This window comes from Euleptes europaea, chromosome 6, assembly GCF_029931775.1.
Source record: "Euleptes europaea isolate rEulEur1 chromosome 6, rEulEur1.hap1, whole genome shotgun sequence".
Taxonomy (NCBI): domain Eukaryota; kingdom Metazoa; phylum Chordata; class Lepidosauria; order Squamata; family Sphaerodactylidae; genus Euleptes; species Euleptes europaea.
The window spans coordinates 106,095,831-106,115,489 of NC_079317.1; the positions used below are offsets into that span (position 1 = coordinate 106,095,831).

Consider the following 19,659-nt stretch of genomic DNA (forward strand, 5'->3'; position numbering starts at 1 on the left):
TCCTTTTTTTTAATCTTTTATTCTTTTTTCTCCTTCTTATGTGATGTTATTAATTAAATTCTTTTCTTTTTTCTTTTTTTGGATTTTGTTATAGAAAATATAATAATTAAGTGATTAATGATTATTAACAATGGTATTAGGGTTAGAAATTTATGCAAAAGAGATTACAAGTCTATTACAGGATGGAGGGAGAAGCAGGGGAAGTCAATATCTTTTCTATACAATATATGTTGTTAAACCTTTGTATTAATAATTTTGGAAAATAATAAAAAAATTATTTTTTAAAAAATATCCTCAGAACATGGCTTGAGTATGCAGACAGACTCCCAGCGCGACCAGCCCCTGGTGTATGACAAATGCATAAATGTCTTTTGATTGTCTACTGAATGCATTGCCAACAACTGGGATTTGCAACATGTCCCATCTGGCTGTGTCTCAAGAATGATGCTTTTAAAGAGTAAGGTTGATAACACTTGAAATGTGCAAAACTGTTTTTCTACATCCTATTCAGTAAGAATACTTTTCTTATATACAAGGCCATGGCTTCCTGGCCTTACATTTTTTTTAAAAATGTCTACTCAGTAGTGGCTTTCATCTTTTCATTGTTATTAGGCAAGCACAGAGAAGTAGGCAGTTGCATTAGTAGTCTATGTAGTGCTACTCTTTTTTTAAATGAATGTTTGTCAGATCTGGGTCAGATCACTTTGCAGGTATTTACTTTGTCCAGTTCTGATATTTTTCTGCTCTGTGCATACAATAACCAGACCTCAATAAATGCATTACAGTGGACGGATACTTAAGGGATTGGGCATAAGATCAAGGTGAGCTATGGATCCTTAACTAGATGACAATGTACAAGCTCATAAGGATCCATTACCTAAAAGGAAATGAGATTTATTGGCAGTTGCAGCAATATGTGGATCCATACACACACATTTAAATTTTATCTGGATGTTCCTTAAGTCCTTCCCTGGTCTCCTTGACAGTGGGGCAGATATTCATGAAACACTTTTCTGCACCTGTTAAAATCAAAAGAGAGCCAGTGAGGTGGGGTGGTTAAGAGTGTAGGACTAGTATCTGGAAGACCCAAGTTCAAATCCTCACTGGTGTCATGGAAGCTCTTTGGGTAATGTCACATTTTCTCAGCCTAACCTACTTCACTGGGTTGTTGTGAAGATAAAATGGAGGACAGGAGAATGATGTAAGCTGCTCTGGGTTCCCAATGGACACAAAGGCAGGGTATAAATGAATAAATACGGGCATTTCCCCATTGATCCTATGGGACAGTCCCCATTTCAAGGGTTGTCTTTCTACTGCAGCATACCAGGAGAGATCATGTGAGTAAAGAGACATCTACACTTTGTGTTTGAGCAGAGCACCTTTACACTCTTGGAAACTCTGAGCTCAACAAAATAACATTTAATGCTTGATTTTTTTTTTTACAGCAAGCCATTAATAAATATTAAGACTCTACAGCTCTGTAGATCAACATGACTTGATGGAGCTGCAGTCAGGCAGCCGCGCACTTCTGAGCTTCTGTATGAGCACATCATATGGAGTCGTGCCAACGTCTCTTACTGAAGTCAAGGTACATTTATATCAATGGCAACTCCCCATCCACCTGCAGAGACCAGACCAGTCATCCTTTCAAAGGAGGAAGGGCATGCTTGGCTGCATGAACTGCTCTTGTCAAATCCATGTTGGCTGCTTTTTAACACCGTACTGTCCTTCAGGGTTCTCTCCTCTCCACTGATGGGTTCATAATTTGTTCCAGCCAATAGCTGGGGCTGAAGACAAGCTAACAGTTCCATGATTTGTTGGATTCCCCTTTCTCTCTTGCTTAAGAATAGAAGCCAGGTTCACTCCTCTCCAGTCGCCAGGGAATTTCAAATGCTCAAAGAGGGCAAGATTAAAATTCAGCAATGACCTTGATAAAATTTAAGCACTGGGCTCTAAATAATCACATGGAAAGGGGAAGGTAGGAACCAGCAAAGCTCTAACATTGATATCTTAGGCCTCTTTTTTGGGGGGGGGGGGTAAACAAAGCTTCAATGGACAACAAGGCTGCTGCCTGCTGCAATACGCAAAGAGCTCCTTAACCTTGTCCTCTCCAGTGTGAGAAAAAGAGGCTTTGGAAGAGCCCTCCTCCTCCTCCTTCGGCTGCTAAGTCAAAGGAAAGGGCTCTCTAGCTGCCTGCCTCTGGTGTGAAGTGCAACAGACCCTCTATCAAAGTTATCTCCCATCTCAGTTCTCTGTGACTGAGGTGCACAGGGAGGCAGCTACTGCTGCTATTCAGGCTGTGGAGGAGGGGACTAAGAAACACTTGAAGATATCTCAGGCTGGCTTGCCTTGAAGAAAGCAGCGGGAGTGCATAGTAATGAGGAGCAACTCTGGGATCTGCTGGGAAGTTTAAGGGGCAAAACTGAGGCTCTGGGCTGCCAGCTGCCGATCCCTATGGTCCACTATAATGTCTGGCAATAATGGGAGGCTGTTGCACAGACACTGTGGCAGTTTTTCTCCACTTGGCAACAGGCATACTCAAGCTGTCAATTTGGTCTCAGGCCACTAAGCAGAGCTATGTAATTCATAGACACATGTATACACACACACAACCAGAAACAAGATGTTTTTCCAGAGTTTTACTCTCTGTTTTGGAAGTGAACATTTCTTAGATTACATTTCCAATCTTTCTGAATGGTTGCATATGTTCATATTGACTAGTTCCATCAGTATTTTTTTTAAAAGAAAAATACATTTTAACTTAGGCGCTACTTGAAATGCATATACAGCTGGTGTCTCACCACTCAAATATTCACTATTCAGTGACTCGCAGCTGAATGTGAAAACTGTTTCAATATTTGTCTGAATTGATATCAGATATGATTGCCAACCTCCAGGTGGGGCCTAGAGATCTTCTGGAATTATAGCTGATCTCCAGTCAACAGAGATCAGTTCAGCAGGGTACAATGTCATTGAGTCCACCATTTGGAGGCTGGACTCTGTGGGCACTGTACCCTGCTGAGGTCCTTTCCCCTCCTCAGACTCTACCCCCAATATCCAGGAATTTCCCAACCCAGAGTTGGCAAACCTAATATCAGATATAACAAGTGATCTCTTTATGTTTGATTCGTGAGCTATCAATTAAGCTCTTATCTTGCCTTTCCTCCTAGGAGCATCCAATCCAGCATACATGGCTGCCCCCCTACTTTATTCTCACAATAACCCAAGGAGATAGGTCAGGTTGAGCGAATGCCTCACCCAAAGTCTTGAAATCTGTTTCAAAGCTCAGTGGGTGTTTGCACACGGGTTTATCCCACCACAGTCTGGCAATTTAATAATTATATTATGCTAGTGGCTCAAGATGGGCATATTAAACAGGCAAGTCCTCCGCTTCATGTTGAAGGTAAATGATGAACGCATCCCACAGCTGAGAAAAAGTAAACAAACTTCTGAAGTGCGGGTCGCTTGGTTAATCATACAGTTAGCATCCCCCAAGGTCCTCTGTGGGCTCTTCAGTCATTATTCCTGTGCGTGCCTGTGCTGTTAAGTCACAGCTGACTTATGGTGACCCCACAGGGTTTTCAAGGAAAGAGACGCTCAAAGGTGGTTTGCCACTGCCTGCCTCTGAGTTTTGAGAGAACTGTGACTGGCCCAAAGTTACCCAGCAGGATTCATGTGGAGGAGTCAGGAATTGAAGCCAGTTTTCCAGATTAGAGTCCGCTGCTCTTAACCAATACAGCATGCCGGCTCTCTCATTATTGATTAGTTTTAAGCAGAGGGGGCCTGTCCACTTGGCTCTTCATGATTAAGGATTCTCCCCCAAGTACTTTATTGGCAGCCTTACATACTGACCCAACTGTTTCTAGATGGTCTCGGCTTATTTTAAATAGGATTGGATCACTTGGGATCGATCTTGATTCCTTGTCCAATTCCAGTGAATTTTATATTTTTAGGACAATCCAAAAGAGGATATGGGACATTGATTTTCAAATAATAAAAGCCGGCGCAGAAGGTATCTGCTCCCCACGTTTTTTAGGCCTTACTTATCAAATCAATTCTATGGCCCAGTATCTTTCTAACTGAACTATACCCTCTCACCGTAGAGCATTTTTGATGGCCAGATTTAATATATTTCCTTCAGCTGTTGTTAGCGGTAGATACAAGGGAATTCCACGTGAAGCAAGATGTTGTAGGTGCCAATGCAAAGAACCTGACACAATACAACATATTCTCTTGTACTGCCTACTTTTTACACAGCTTCGATGCAGCTTAATTAGTTCTCTTCCACAATTTACTACTGCGGTGATTACTGGAAACATAGCCCATTTATTGGCTGATAAAAGCCCTGAAGTTACCAATCAGGTAGCCGAGTTCCTGGCCAAGGTCCTAAAGGAGGAAGAAGGAAGGAGGGGAGCCCACATTTAATTTATTATGAAATTACTGATGAACTGTGTATTCCTACGTTTTTAGATTTATATCTAGCTGCCTTTGCCCTGTTTATTCTGTTACTGTAAATGCCAATAAAGGTTCTGTTTACTGTTTACTGGTTAAGGATTCTCCCTATATAGACCGGCACATTCAGATTTTCTGGAAGGTTTGTGGGCCATGCCTTCTGCTCAGTAGTTCTGGACCTCCTCATCAAGTTATACAGTCTTCTAGCTGTAGTCTTAGTACTCCAGAATGATCTGCCCAGGGAGATAGAAAAGCCTCCACCAGGGCCTCTAAGAGGAATTTTATGAGGGGGTGCAAAAAAAAATTTCAGGGCCCCTTTCCTGCTACTTTAGCCATCTTTTTTTAATCCACAATAAAGTCAAAAGAGGTATAGAGGGTGAGAGAGGGGTGGAATGGAGTGCTTCACTGATTTTCTGCATTTGAGGCCTTATGCCCCTATACTCCCTCCTACATGATTTATTTTATTAGACTTTTTAACCCACCCTTTCCTGACCAGGGTCGGGCTCAGGGCGGCTTGCATTCAAGGAGTAATTTCAATAACATTCCCATTAAAATACAACCACCATACAATAAATAAATATAATTAAAACCTACAACATAACAGTTCAGCACACTAAAAGCAAGACATCCAATGACGCCTTTAACATTAGTACTGGTGGTGTTGTAGCCAGGTGAAGGTGGCAGAATTAACTGACGTAGAAGATGTAGCAGGTGGCGCAGGGAGGCCGGCCATGATGGAACTGTTGCTACCCTCTACTGTAGGTCTGGTGGGACATCTCTTGTCTTGTAGGCCCTGCAGAATTGAGCTAGGTCCCGCAGGGACCTCATTTGACAGAGAGTTCCACCAGGCTGGAGCCACAGCCAAAAAAACTCTGGTCCTGGTTGAGAACAGATGGGTATTTCTCTGGTTGGGTATCTCTAATAAGTTGTTATCTGATTAGCATAATGCTCTTTGAGGGGTGTTATCGGGAGAAGTGGTCCAGTAAGTACAAAGGCCCCAGACCGTTTAGGGCTTTGAAGGTCAGTACCAAAGCCTTAAACCCTGATCCAGCACTCAACCTGGAGCCAGTGCAGCTGGCACCACACTAGTTGGATATTTCCAAGGGGTCCCTGTAAGGACCCTCGCCGCTGCATTCTGGACCAGTTGGAGTTTCTGGAGCAGCCTTAAGGGTAGCCCTGCATAGAGAGAGTGAAGTAGTCTAGTCTGGAGGTGACCATTGCATAGATCACTGTAGCTAGGCCATGGCAGGACAGGTAATCTGCTTAGCCTAGTGGAGATGGGAAAATGCCATTCTGGCTTCATTTGTGACCTGTGCCTACATTGAAAGGGAGGCATCCAGCGTCACACCCAAACTCCTGACAGATGGTGCAGGTGAAATTCTCTCCCCCAGCGCTACCCTCTTTCCTCAATCTCGGAGAAATGAGAGCAGCCACTGAAGGGCTGTCCCACAAATCCCAAAATCAGCGAGGAGCTGGGTTCAGGGCCATCTTAATGCATGGGCCTGATGGGCACTTGCCCGGGTGCCCCACGAACATAGGGGCCCTATACTAATCTGTGTATGTTAAGTGACTTGCCATAAATAAATACTACTACACAGTAGTCTAGACTATACTAAACTATAAAATAATATTTGCTGCAATGTTATTGTGTTACAAATGGACATTGTGATTTGTCTCTGATTTAGTATCCCTGGGTTAGTATTTCAGTCACCTCTGCCACAGTGCCACCTAACTTGCATGTAGGCCTATGCGTATGGATCTCGTGCTGCATAACGTAATTTAGCGTATGTTACATCACTTAAACTCAGTTGACATTACTAACATTAGACCTACTCTAGTACTATTAATAGCAATGACATGATTATTGAATATCGTGGTTGTCGTAGGGGCCCCAGCACTGGTTTGCCCAGGGAGCCATAACGCTGTTAAGACAGCCCTGGGTGGGTCGACACGTTGTAGTCGACCGTGTCAAACGCTTCTATAATGTCTAACAGTAACAGCAGCGCCGACCCACCTAGACCCAGCTGCCTGTGGAGATCATCTATGAGGGGGACCAGTGCCATCTCCATCCCATGGCCAGGCTGGAAACCGGACTGAAATGGGTCCAGAGCTACCGGTCTCTCCACCACCTTGCCCAGGAATGACAAGTTGGACACTGGGTGGTAGCTGGCAGGATCATTAGGCTCCAAAGATGGTTTTTTAAAGAGTGGTCTCTTCACTGCCTCCTTACATCTCCCCATAAAGACCCCCGTACTTAGGGACAGATTGATGATGACCATCAGGAGCCCAACCGCATCACTGCTAGCTTTAGCCAGCCATTATGGGCATGGTCTAAAGGGCATGTGGTGGGCTTCACAGCACCCAGGATCCTGTCAGGATCGGTCCAGGAAAGTTGGCTGAATTGGTGCAAGAGTGGATCAGAAGACGGCTAAGGGCCTCCAGTTCATTAACTGCATCAACATTGACAGGGAGGTCCTGATGGAGCGAAAAGAGGGGTCAGAGAGAAGTGCGCACATTTGAACATCTTTATATGGTGCATGCTGCCCCTAGTGGAAGACCTTGAGAACATAATGTAACAACAATGTAAAGAATGTATAAAATGTATATGTACATATGTTGTCTATGTAGGCCAACATAAGATATAAAAATACTAGTCTTCATATGCAAACTTTTTATGGGACTCCAGGAAACTCTTGAGCCTCCTTGGGCTCCCTTTGGGCCTCTCTGGGCCCAAAGGCCCCGGTGCGATGCACCTGCTGACCCCCACTCTCATAGGGCTTAGCCTCCACCACATCGTCTTTCAAAAGGCAATGTTTGTTAGCTGGGGGTTGGTGACATACGTTGTTGGGACATGTTGGCCCCTTTCAGATTACCATTCTAAACCGGATGTCATCTAAGTAAAGCGATAAAGGGGTGGGCACTTCATACAGCTCATTTCAATCTATGAGCCATCTCTAAAGTGCTCTGGCTGTTTCAAACAGTGTCGCTATTTCCCCCCACTTTTTTCTGTGCGGCATTCTTTTTCAGCTACAGTGACAGGCATGTCAACAGTGCTGCTATAGCATTATAGCGCAAATATTAGAATGCTAAAAAAACGCTGAAAAATAACGGTGCATGGGGGGAAATGGAAGTCCTTTTGAAAGCCCTCCAGACAGTTCAAACAGCACACTGGAGTGATTCAGCAGCACAAGGAAGAACTGAAACTGGGAGAAAGTGGTTTTCATAAAAAACAACTGAGCTCCAGGATGCCAACAAAGCAAGTGGCTTTGTCTGAAAGGGTTAAAAAACACACACATTAGCAGCCAGGAGCCAAAATGGTTGTTTCTGAAATGACACAAAAAAATCTGTTAGCAATGGGCTGCTCAAACAGATTAGAAGGGCAGTTTGAAAGGGGTCGTTGTCTCTCTGCAGTGTGTATGTGTGTGTACCAGTTGTTTTTAAACATGTACATTTTATGTGTTGTATTAAGATTATACTGTCGCACTGAAAAGACCTATTGTTTTTAATTTGTCGATTGCCAGCTGGCTCTACCAAAGAAGATGTGGGTTAGAAATAATTTAATAAACTCACACACACAATATATTGCCTCACGATCAAAGGATCAGATACCCTTTGCCGTAATTTCTCAAGGCAGCACACATCACAAGAGGCAGAAAATCCAACTAAACAATGTGCAGATTTTATTCAGTAGGGTCTGAATGAAATTCATAGTCTCAGAAGACGTTCAAGGAGGCTGCTTGACAGCCAGCCATCAGCCCCAGAGATGCCAAAATGAGAGGGAGGTGTCTGTCTGCAACAGCTGCTCAATACCGACTGACCCTGAACCAACAAGCCGAACCACAAATGGATGTCAGAGAGCAGCAACTTCTTGGTCCTTGACCCAGACATTCCTGCTCATCCCAAAGAGCTGTGGCAGGCAAAGGAAGGGAGTCACATCCTCTGTGTCACTCACTTCCTGCCCACAAACATGCAGGGAAAGCTCCATTGCTGCTCACTTTGGATTCCCCCATTGACTCTCTCTTTCTCTCTCAAACACACCTACATACATGCGGCTGTATAACAGTTAACATAGCAAACACCAGCCACATTCTCCCATCCACGGAACTGCAACTCTCCGCCTTGCCTTTGCCAGCTCTCCCCTGCTGAGCAGTTTCTGGCTAAGTCCAGGGAGGGAGGGGCATGGAAAGCAGACCTCATTCTAGTCTCCCTGAATTCCCCGCCCCACCGATAATTTGGCTCCTCAGAAAGCAAAGCAAAAAAAGGCAGTTTTGCTTTTCGACCTGTCATGGGAAGCGCCTGCGGCTGCTGGCAAAAATCCTCAGAGAGCAGGGCAGCCGGCCCACTGTATATGCTGAGGCACTCAAGAACTGGAACAAGGGGCTCCATGCCACTCAGGAATCCCAAAGCACCAGAGGGATGCCCTATCAAACAATTCAGCTCATACTTTTTGAGTTTTTTAAAACCTGAGACATGGCATTCAACAGCCACTCGAAGCCAAGTATCCAGTCTAGAACAGTAATGCTAAGGGGAGACCAGCTAAGCAAGGAGTCACTGTGGCGCAGGGCTTAGAGTATGGGACTGGCATGTTTGGGAGACCCAGGTTCATATTGGCATTATCTCATGAAAGTTGCTGGGTAACCTTGGGCTAGTCACAAGCCAGAAACAGAGGAACAAACCCTCTCGGGGGCCAGGCTGCCGGATATGTGCTTCTCCTTCCCATCAGAGATGCCTGTCAGTAAACAGCCACATTGCGCAAGGGCACAGACCCTGTTCTCCCCCCGCTTCCCCCCCACCCCAATCCACAGTTATCTTGAAACATTCCATTTTGGAACCAGCATTCTCATGACTAAACTATAGGGTTGTCAACCTCTAGGTACTAGCTGGAGATCTTCCGCTATTACAACCGATCTCCAGCTGGCAGAGATCAGTTCACCTGGAGAAAATGGCCGCTTTGGCAATTGGACTCTATGCCATTGAAGTCCCTCCCCTCCCTAAACCCTGCCCTTCTCAGGCTCCACCCCAAAAATCTCTAGGTATTTTCCAACCCAGAGCTGGCAACCCTACTAACCTAGCATACTGCTCTCCCAGGTCTTAATCCATGCTAGGATTTAGACCTCAAATCACTTGTCAGTAACAAGGCTAAGTCTCAGACTATGTGAAATAATCATCATAAAAGAAAGGGCCTCTGACCATGCCCCAAATGCCCTTCCCCACAGGCAACTACAGTGTATCCCATACATTTCAAACTGAGTATATCCTATACATTTCAAAAGCAGACGGTACAACGTCCAGGCCACTCACCCCCTAAACCTCCTAGAAATTGAGCTGCTGATGTCCACTCCCACAGGATGTGTCTTATTAAGGGAGGGGAAAGGACAAGGCCAAGGGATGTGGAATTAAGACACCCTTCAGTGCTCCTTAATGGGATAACAGAGGGTGGGGAGGGAAAAATCAGAGGGCAGGAACAGAAATTGGTGGTATTCTGGGATTTGGAGTAGCAAAATCCATCCTTTTAAACATGCATCAGTTTGTCTAATATATAATATAAAATGTAGAACAGATGCCCTGCAAGCTGCCCTTCATTTCTGTCCTTTTTCAGCAGTGCTGCTCAGTTCCTTTAGGTCCATTACTTATGCTGTCGGGGGAAGAGACTCACTGGAAGAAAAAGCAACAGAGCATAAGGCTCATGGACTCATGAGGAAGCCCTGGCTCCAGCAGTGTCTGTCCCAAAGAGGCAGACTCCTACAGGGCAGGGATGGTTGCTAACAATTTATCATGAGGTGATGCATCATTCCGAGCCTGGTAGACACAGAAACCTCTTGCCACCCCCATTCTGCCTTTCAGGCTTCTTCCTTACTGGCTGTCGGCTACTAAGAAAGGGAGGAAAGAAGTGCCCTGTGAGCCAGCGTGCTCCCTACAATGACAGCCGGGCACCAGACGCTCTGCAGAGCATTAGGCTAATCAGTTAAAGGGTGCAGCAGCCCCTGTGGCCACATTCTGTACAAGGGGGATTGGGGGAGGGAGCAGCAGACACAGCCTGCTGTGCGAGGGTTAGGGGGAGTAGGGTGGAATCCATAAAAACATCTGTTCAGATAATGAAAACAAAGAGAGGATGGGGGCGACATGTAGCCCCTCAAGCCCATTATCTGCCCCTGTTTCCCCCCAGTGCATGGACAGCTCAGACATTGAGCTTAATGGCCCAGAAGCTAATGCAGGGTGGGAAACCTTGAGCATCAATCAAGGGGGACCAAAGGCCAAAGTGGCCCAAAGGCCCGGTCCGCTCTCTCCACTTGCCTGTCTGGGTTCATCCTGCTCTGCTGCATTCCCCCACCCTTCCCCAGCTATGTTCCTAGAATAAAACATTAAGCGTCCCTATATCTGTCCAGTCATCTAGCATCACTTCCAGAGAAGGAGATCACCAGACAAGAAAAATAAAAAATAAACTGGAGACTTGTGGTACCTGAATGGCATTCCTGCGTGACTAAGGCTCCCTCCCTCAGACTCGATCAGTCCTACAACAACACCGTCTGGCTGACAAAGCAGAGAGTGCACCACCTTGCAGTGAAATCGTAACAAGGCCACAGTGAGGCCCTGGCTCCCTTTACAGCTTCTGGGCCAGCAAAGGGTGGGTGGACAAAAGTCACAAGAGCCCCTTTCATGCACAAGAGGCCATTTGTAAAGTATGGAGACATCCATAGATCTTAAACTTCTTGGAAGAGGGCAGGTATGGGACCACGATCACGGCAAGCTCAGGAGGCAAGCACGTGAAGAAGGCTCTAGTGGACCTGGGCGCCAGAACGCCACCAGCTGCTACTGTGCAGGAAATGAATGAGCAGCTGAGTCCAGGGAGCTTTTGCGGTGTCCAACAGCACTAGGAGGAAGTAGCATTAGGATGCTATGGGGGTATGCGCAGAAAGCCCCAGTGGTCCAAGCATCGCTCCGCGTGCCTGGAATTGGGGGGAGGAGGGGAGAGATGCTGTAATGGGGGGGGGATTCCTTGGGCACTGGGCCCACACTTCCTCACGGTGGAGAATCCCACAACACCTCCTGTAAGCCATTCACGGCAGGGGAAGCCCCTTTTCCCCTCCACCCTCAGCGCAGATGCAAACATTTGTGGGCTCTTCCCACAGATTTGGGTTTCACGGGCCTGCGGAGAGATTTATGAAATCACCCAGCTGCATCTCTCCACGGACACAACTGCAGGAATGAATCACGCTGTCCTGCCTCTCTTTTGCTAAGTAATTGAACGGTAGACACAATACTTTTGGGGTGCTATTGCAAGACCTCATTTGCTCCCTATCCCTTTCCTTTTCTTTTCTTTCCCGTATTCTTTTGGAAACATAAAAGAGGGCTGAGTGCGCCCTGTTGTGCATAGAAACCCCCACCCGCAGCCCTTGAAATCAAGGCTGAAGCCCTCCCGGGAGCCTCTTCATCCCCAGGAGGCTTGCGAGCTGCCCAAGCCGTCGCGACGCCCCCGAGCCCGGTCCGGGAGGCGCCCTCGCCTGCCCCAGGGGTCTCTGGCTCCCCCCCCCACCGCGCCCCTTGCAGAGGCAGACCCAGACCCCCGAGGGCCACCGGGCACTGGCGGCAGGGGGCGCGGCTGCAGCCCGGGAAGCGCACCCCCCCCTCCCCAGGAGCCCCCCCCCCCTCACCTCTGGCGGCGGGCCGTCCATCTGCCTGGGAAGGCGCTCCTGCCCTCGCGCAGAGGGCGGCTGGCGGCGGGGGAACGGCGCCGCTGCCCTCGCCCCGCAGCCGCCGGCGCGCTCAGCAGCCCGCCCCACCCGCGCCCCCCCGGCAGGGCAGGGCAGGGCTGGGCTGGGCTGGGCAGGGGCGGGGGGCGGCGCCCGGACAGCGGCCGGCTCCGCCCCGCTTGGCGGGGTGGCTCGCGAGGAGACCCCCCCGGCGCGCCGGCTGGCTCGCACGAGGGCTCCGGCGGGGAGGGGGGCTCTTCGGATAGCGACGAGCAAAGCGCGTGCAGAGCGGCTCCGCACCGGTCCGTGCGGGGGCTGCGGGCGGTGCGAAGGCGCTCTGCACGCGCTCCGGAGCGCCCGCTTTGCTCGCCGTCGTCGTCCACCCGCGTTTTCTGCGGTACGAAGAATGGCGGCTTCGAGGTGGTGAACGAAGCGGCGTCGGAAGGGTGGACCGATGCGATGGGATGCGATGGGATGGGAAGAAAACACAAGCCCTACGAGCAGCAGCACCCCGAGCCGTGCGCTTGCCAGCAGCAACCCCACGCGGGCGGGCTTGGAGGGGCTGCAGGCTCCGGCCGCATGGGAAGCCCCCTCGCCGCCCCCCCCCCGTCCCCAGCTGCTTGCCAATATACGGCGGGGTGACCGCGGTTCCAGGTTGCGTACAGCAACACCAGCCGGGGGGGGGGGGAAGTAGCATTAGGATGCTATGGGAGTATGAGCAGAAAGCCCCAGTGGTCCAAGCATCGCTCCGCCTGCTTGGAATTGGGGGGAGGAGGGGAGAGATGCTGGAATGGGGGTCTAGTGTTCTGTAGCGGTCTTGCGAAAGGCTTCCTCCCGCCGGGTCTCCTGCAGGCGCTGGGAAGGGGGCTGCGGAGCTCCACGCGACCCCTGCCGCAGGTCGAGCCGAGCACAGAGGCTGCCGCGTGGCCCCGGCCGGGTGTGCGTGCCCGTGGCCTGTGCAGCTGCACCGCTGGTTTGCTCTTTGGGAAAGGGTCTGGTCTGTATGGGCCACCTTCCAAGGTGAGGTGGATGGCCACGGCTTCTTGGTTGCGGCACCTCATTGGTTGAGCGCCTTCCCGACATGTGCACACCTGGCATACATTTCTCAGTTTTAGGCGCCAAGTGAAAACATTTTTAGCCTCCGCTTTGGTCCTATAGGACTAGCTGTCGCTCTCCCACCGATTTTAATTTTTGCCGCGCTGCAGACTTCTTCAGTTTGCATTTCAACTAAACATTGATTGTGGTTTTTAAAATTGTGTTCTGCTTTTACGGTCGGTATTGTTATCTACAAACTGCCTCAAGGACCGTGAGGGAGCCCGGAAATGGGCTTTAGGGCCAATATGGGATTACTACAAGGGCTAAAGCCGTGCAGCCAGAACCTATCAGTGCTTCCTCCCAAACAAGTCTCACTTATTTCAGAGTGATTTACCCCCAAGGAAATGCAAATCCAATATGGACGACACCCCAGTAACAGGACAGAAGGGGCTGTGGCTCAACGGTACAGCATATGCTTGGCAGGCTGAAAGTCTCCGTTCAATCCCCAGCATCTTGAGTTAAAAGGATCAGGAAGCTGATAGTGTGAAAGGCCTCAAGGCCGTGGAGAGCCACTTGCAAGCTGAGTAGACAGTTCTGAGCTTGATAGACGGGTGATCTAAGGCAGCTTCCTGTGTCCATGGGTCAACGAATTGGGACATAAGATGCAATTGTTTTCAGTGGTGATAAAATTGCGTGTTTTTCCTTCATGTTGAAAAAGAAATAAAATAGACATTTAAAAAACAAAACTTTACAAGTGATTACTCATGAGGCTCTTCCTTTGGGCGTTTCTAGTTTCACATGTGTCCTTCTTCACATATACATGAACCCTTGTGTATTCTGCACTAAGTAATGCAGAATGCCTGACATCATCTGCTTCCTTAATCCAGGTCCTGAGAGCCTCAGGAGACAGGTGGGCGTAGAAATATTTTAAGTAATAAATTACAGTGCAGTCCTGAAGAGAGGGCCAAACGGGCTTAGGGAGCCGACTGACCCTGACGCCAGAGTATCTTGGAGATAAGCCTCGCACAAGGGCAGTTTATGCTGGGGCAGGCCCCCAGTGCCACTGCACTGCTATTGGGTACTGGTGCCGCTGCATGGCGGCACAACTTAGGCACAGGGCTCTGCGCCAGTTAGTCCGCTTCCTAACACCTTTCAGCCCAGGAATATGCCCCCTGACAGAAGCACAAAGTTGCACCCAGAAAAGAGGTAGCCCAGCCCATCAGCGGCCATAGAGCAGCAAACAGACAGCACGGGTCGATACCCTGCCGGGTTTGTTAGAGTCCGTGGCAGGCTGGGCCTTGGAGTTTCCCAGGCTGATAGTCTTGGGGGGCTTCAACGTCCATGCGGATGCCACCCCTTCATCGCGAGCTCTGGACCTGGTGCCGGCCATGGCGACACTGGGGATCTCCCTTCTTGTCTCAGGTCCCACTCACCAAGCAGGACACACGCTGGATTTGATCTTTGGGTCCAGGGCTGGCGTGAGTCTGTTGCCAAAAGAGGAAGTTCCATGGTCAGACCACCTAGTCCTGAAGGCCCGCGGAGGCTCATGGATCCCTTCTGGCAACACTCTTGATGTGCTTGTGGAGGACTGGCATAGCTGTCCCTCTGCAGCCGTTGAGGAAATTGCTCCCTGACGCCCTCTTCACCCCCTCAGAAACTGGGCCCCTTGGTATACTAAGGGGCTCAGGTATATGAAGCGGGAGCTTAGACAGCTGGAGTCTGACAGCGGGCTTGTAACAAGGCTTCAAGAGCACCTTATAGGACGCTTATGACAGCCTACGAGGTGGCAGTGAAAGCTGCTAAAAAGGATTTTTTTGCAGCCAAAATTGCGTCCGCTAGCTCTCGCCCATTAGATTGCTAACATCCCTGCCTGAGGGACAATCAAATTTAAATATGAATTTGGCACTTGGCTTTGAGGCATTCTTGAGCTTTTTTGCACATAAAGTCTTATCGCTCCGCCATGACCTCCCGGCCAACCTTGACACAGTAAGTGAACTGGAGGCCCCTTGCCCATCTTCTGGCCCTGTATTGGACCACTTCAGCCAGCTTTCTCTAGACGATGCGGACAGAATCCTGACAGCTGTAAGGCCCACCACTTGCATTTTAGACCCATGCCCCTCCTGGTTGCTTCAGGCCTCCCGGGAGTTGATGCGGCCCACTCTGGGAGAGATTATTAATCTGTCCTTCGATTCTGGGACCTTCCCAGGGGTTTCAAAAGAGGCAGCGGTGCGTCCATTCTTAAAGAAACCATCTTTAGATACCAGGGATCTCGCCAACTACCGCCCAGTGTCGAATCTTTTGAACCTGGAAAAGGTCGTTTAGAGAGCGGCGGCCGAGCAACTTCAGGCTTTTCTGGATGAAGCATTGATTCTAGACCCATTCCAGTCGGGCTTCTGCCCTGGCCATGGGACAGAGACGGCTCTGGTCGCCCTTGTAGACGATCTCCTTTGTCAGAAGGATTGGGGCAGGGCTGCTGATATTATTAGACTTGTCAACAGCCTTCAACATGGTCAATCTTAGGCCATCGCCTCGCTGACATTGGGATCTGGGGCTCAACCTTTCAGTGGCTGTGGGGACAGAGAGCGACACTTGGAGAGGAGGTATTGCAACAGTGATACCGTTGGTATGGGGTGCCGCAAGGTGTGATCCTCTCCCCTGTGTTGTTTAACATCTATATGCGTTCTCTTGCCCAGCTGGTCCAGAGTTTTGGGCTGGGGTGTCATCAGTACCCTGGTGATACCCAGCTTTATCTACTGATGGGCAGTCATCCGGACTCTGCCCCTGACACACTGGCCAGGTGCTTGGATGCCTTGACTGGATGGCTGAAGCAAAGCCGGCTGAAACTAAATCCATCGAAGACGGAGGTCCTGAGGCTCCGCCAGGGTGATCTGGGGGGTGGGGTGCCGACTCCCAGCTCTTGACAGCATGCAGTTAACACCTGCACACATGGTCAGGAGTTTGGGTATGACCTTAGAGGCCTCCTTGTCAATGGAGGCACAGGTTGCAGCCATGGCTCGGTCCGGCAGTTGATGCCTTACTTAGCCTGCCCTGAGCTAGCCACGGTGATCCATGCAATGGTCACCTCCAGGCTAGACTACTGCAACTTGCTCTATGTAGGGCTGCCCCTGAGACTGACTTGAAGACTCCAGCCGCTACAAAATGCCACAGTGAGGCTTCTTACTAGTACCTCGCTGTGGGCACGTATTATGCCAGTGCTCTGTCAACTGCGCTAGCTCCAGCTGGAATACTGGGTCAGGTTCAAGGTGCTGGTTATGAACTTTAAAGCCTTACACGGTATGGGACCTTCGTATCTATGGAACTGCCTCTCCTGGTATGTTCCTCAGAGAAACTTATGTTAATGTAATACCAACTTATTGGTGGTCCCCGGCCCAAGGAGTATCTGGCTAGCCTCGGCCAGGGCTTTTTCTGCCCTGGCCCCTGCCTAGTGGAATAGCCTCCTGAGTGAAATCAGGGCCCTGTGGGACCTTCAGGAATTCTGCAGGGCCTGCAAGACGGAGCTGTTCCGCCAGGCTTACGGTTGAGGCCAGTGAAGGTTCTCACTATAAATACGGGCCTCCCTAACCCTTCCTCCTCCCCTGGTGCTGAGCATCACCCCCATTTATACCATCTTGGGGTGGTCAGAGTCATCCGCCTAGCTGCAGACGACTACTTTTTTATTTTAGCGCCATCGGGGGCATTATTGTCTTATTTATTAGATTGAGTGGGGCTATTTGAAATTTTATTTTGAATTGTATTTTAAATGTTTTATTGTGTTATTATACTCTGGATTATGTAAACCGCCCTGAGCCCGGCCTTCGGGTTGGGGAGGGGAGGGTAAAAATGCAATAAAATAAATAAATAAAAATCAAGTGCCCCCCCACTGCTGCGGCCATGCCCGTGATGCCCCAAGTAGCTCAGGATGCCAACTAAGGGCACTACCAATCCTTTCCCTCCCCTGTGGTGGCCATGCCACCTTCCCAGAACCCCATCCTGCCCATCCTGCCCTATAAAAGCCCCAGACTCCCCACAAGTCATGAGGTAGGGTGCACGACACGGGACACTGTCTGACTTCAAGCGAGTGCCGAGGCACAGAGAGGGCACAGCACTACTGGGCAACCAGTTTGCCCGAACACCCAACAGGGAGAGCAAAGTCCACCTTTTTTGCTGACCTCTCTCAGTTCTTAACCCAAACAGGTACCTCACCCCCACACTCCTTCCTCATTTCCAATTGTCCATGGCTGGGAGCCACCCTGGCAGTGCTGCCTCCCACACCTGAGCCCGGGTTTGGTGGGTTGAGACTGGGCCGGGACAACCGCCAAGCTATCGGCTCTGCACTCGACTGGCAGGTCAGGCTGCTGGTTTGGACATGAGCGCCAGACAGGTGAGGGTGTTCTGGATGGCACAAGCCTTTGCCAGGGGTGGGGAGGGCAGCGGTTGCAGCAGAGGTCCACTCCAAGGGCCACAGGGTGGACTCTTTGGCAACCCCTGAGGGAACTGTCAGAACCCACCAAGGAGCTCTTGGCCCGTTTTTGCTGATGCACGTGTCTGTGTTTTGTCATTCCGCAGGTGAAGCTCCAGTAGGTCTCCAGCCGCTGATCCCCCATGCCGCACTGTGCCTAGCCACTGAACAAGTCTGCCTCCAGAAGGCATCAATTGTATGCAGCCTGCTGCCCCTCTTGGCCCTCCACCCAATTTGGAAGCCATCCCAGGAGCATTACACCCATTTGCGCTGAGGTTATGAGGAAATGGATTGTGGTTCTCTCAGCTCCTTTGCCCCTGAGGCCCTCCAATAAAGTGTCCTCATTGGCCACAACTATGTCTTTGTGTGTGTGTGTGTTGGTGGGTGGGTGGGTGGGTGGGTGGGGAGGCTGATTTCCACTGCAGATGCTGCAATCTGCCCACGAAGCAGATGGTACTCATCCTGCCAGTACGTATTCCCACACCTGCTCGCACTCAATGTGACCTCTGACATCTTGCCTCACTACTGCCTCCTCTGACTATGCATAGTCCTGCACCCAGACCTAGGGACCCTCCAACAAGCCCCCTATGAGGGGTGGAGGCAGCTGTTGGCTGATAGCCATGTTGTGGAGCTGCAAGGTATGGCGGGTCGTTTTCAGGAAACAATGTCAGCAAATAAGGGAGGAGGGATGGGGTATCCAGGTTCACCTAGCATGAATGGAATGATACCCATCGGGACTGAGGAACTCTTGCCTGCTGGCCTGCCCCCCCCTTCCCCGACTACTGACCCAGTAGCCATCCTTTGCCCTCTAGCCATGTGGGCAACAGGTGGTTGAGGCCAGATGCCACAAAAATCTGCACATTAAGGACGCTGTCCAGAAACTTGGCCATGAGGTCAGTGAAGATGCCCTGATGATCGCAAGATGCCTGAACGTTGAGGCTGTAGGAGCAAAGGCGGTTTCGACACACCTGTGGCTCCTCCCAGGGGGCTATGAGGGCAATGTGGGTGCAGTACACAGGGCCCACTATGTTAAGGAAGCCTGTGTGTGCCGTCAAGTCGTTTCCGACTCATGGTGACCCTATGAATCAAGGAAGCCTGAGACCGACACAAACTCTGCCCAGATGGGTGCCAGCTTCATCTCTTCTGTGGGGAAGCACACATACTCCTGTAGATGAACCAGCATGGCCTCCAAGAAGCTGTGCAGACAGAGGCTTGCTGAGGACTGAGGTGCCTCCAGGATCTCAGCCATGACCCTTTGGAAGGATGCAGTGGGCCAGGAGCCTGAGGGAGAGCAGGACCTTCAGGACATGGATGGTGCAGGGCGTAGGAGCTCAGCCCTGGAGAGCCGGCCCAAGCTCCTCGCACAGGGCTTGGGTGGCCGCTCTGCCTGGGCAAAAGCAATCTGAGCAGGTGCTAACAGATGGAGGGTGAGCATGGTGCCTTCTCCACCATTGCAGTACCACCCAAAATAGAGCACTGGCAGTAGGTGGATAGGTTGCACATCTAGCTGAGGCAGTAGGGGGCACCATGCCAGGGTAGGCGGCCAAGGCTTGCGCAGAGAGGGTGTTTAATTCAAAATGGTCATGGTCCAGCTGCCCTCATACCCCTCCCCAGCTTCACCGACCCCCACCCTCACTGATGGTTCCCCTGTCTGCATGTCCTCCTCCTGCCACCTGGTGTCCATCATGGAAATGGAGGCAGGGTGGGACTAGTGATGCTTCGGCTTCCCACAATGCCTTGGCCTGCCCCTGCAGTCCCCTGTGTGGGTGGCATGGCCTCTGCAGCATCTGGCAGCAGCGATGACCACCGCCAGCCTAACTGGACAGAGGCTAAGAAGGTGCTGCTGTATAGGTTGGTGGTGGAGCATGCAAGCATAGCCCTAGTGACCACCAGGACCAGCTCTGCCACAGCACGCCGCCATGTGGTGGCACATGGCGGTGGAGCAGGTCTCTGCCCTGGGACATAGCACCCGGACAGAGTGGTCCACTCTGAAGCACTGGAATGATACTTTTGGCCCTGCTC

At 50.3% G+C, this 19,659-nt stretch overlaps 1 protein-coding gene across 1 annotated transcript in view; it reads right to left on the reverse strand.

Annotated features, from left to right (window-relative positions):
• Positions 1–14,568, reverse strand: part of LOC130479639 (unconventional myosin-X-like) — a 130,643-nt gene extending 116,075 nt beyond the window's left edge. The window contains exons 1-2 of the mRNA XM_056852032.1: positions 14,440–14,568; positions 12,444–12,637 (exon numbers count right to left, since the gene is read on the reverse strand). Coding sequence (XP_056708010.1) covers positions 12,444–12,637; positions 14,440–14,568 — 323 coding nt within the window. The remainder of the gene's footprint in view (positions 1–12,443; positions 12,638–14,439) is intronic.
• Positions 14,569–19,659: the final 5,091 nt, after the last annotated feature.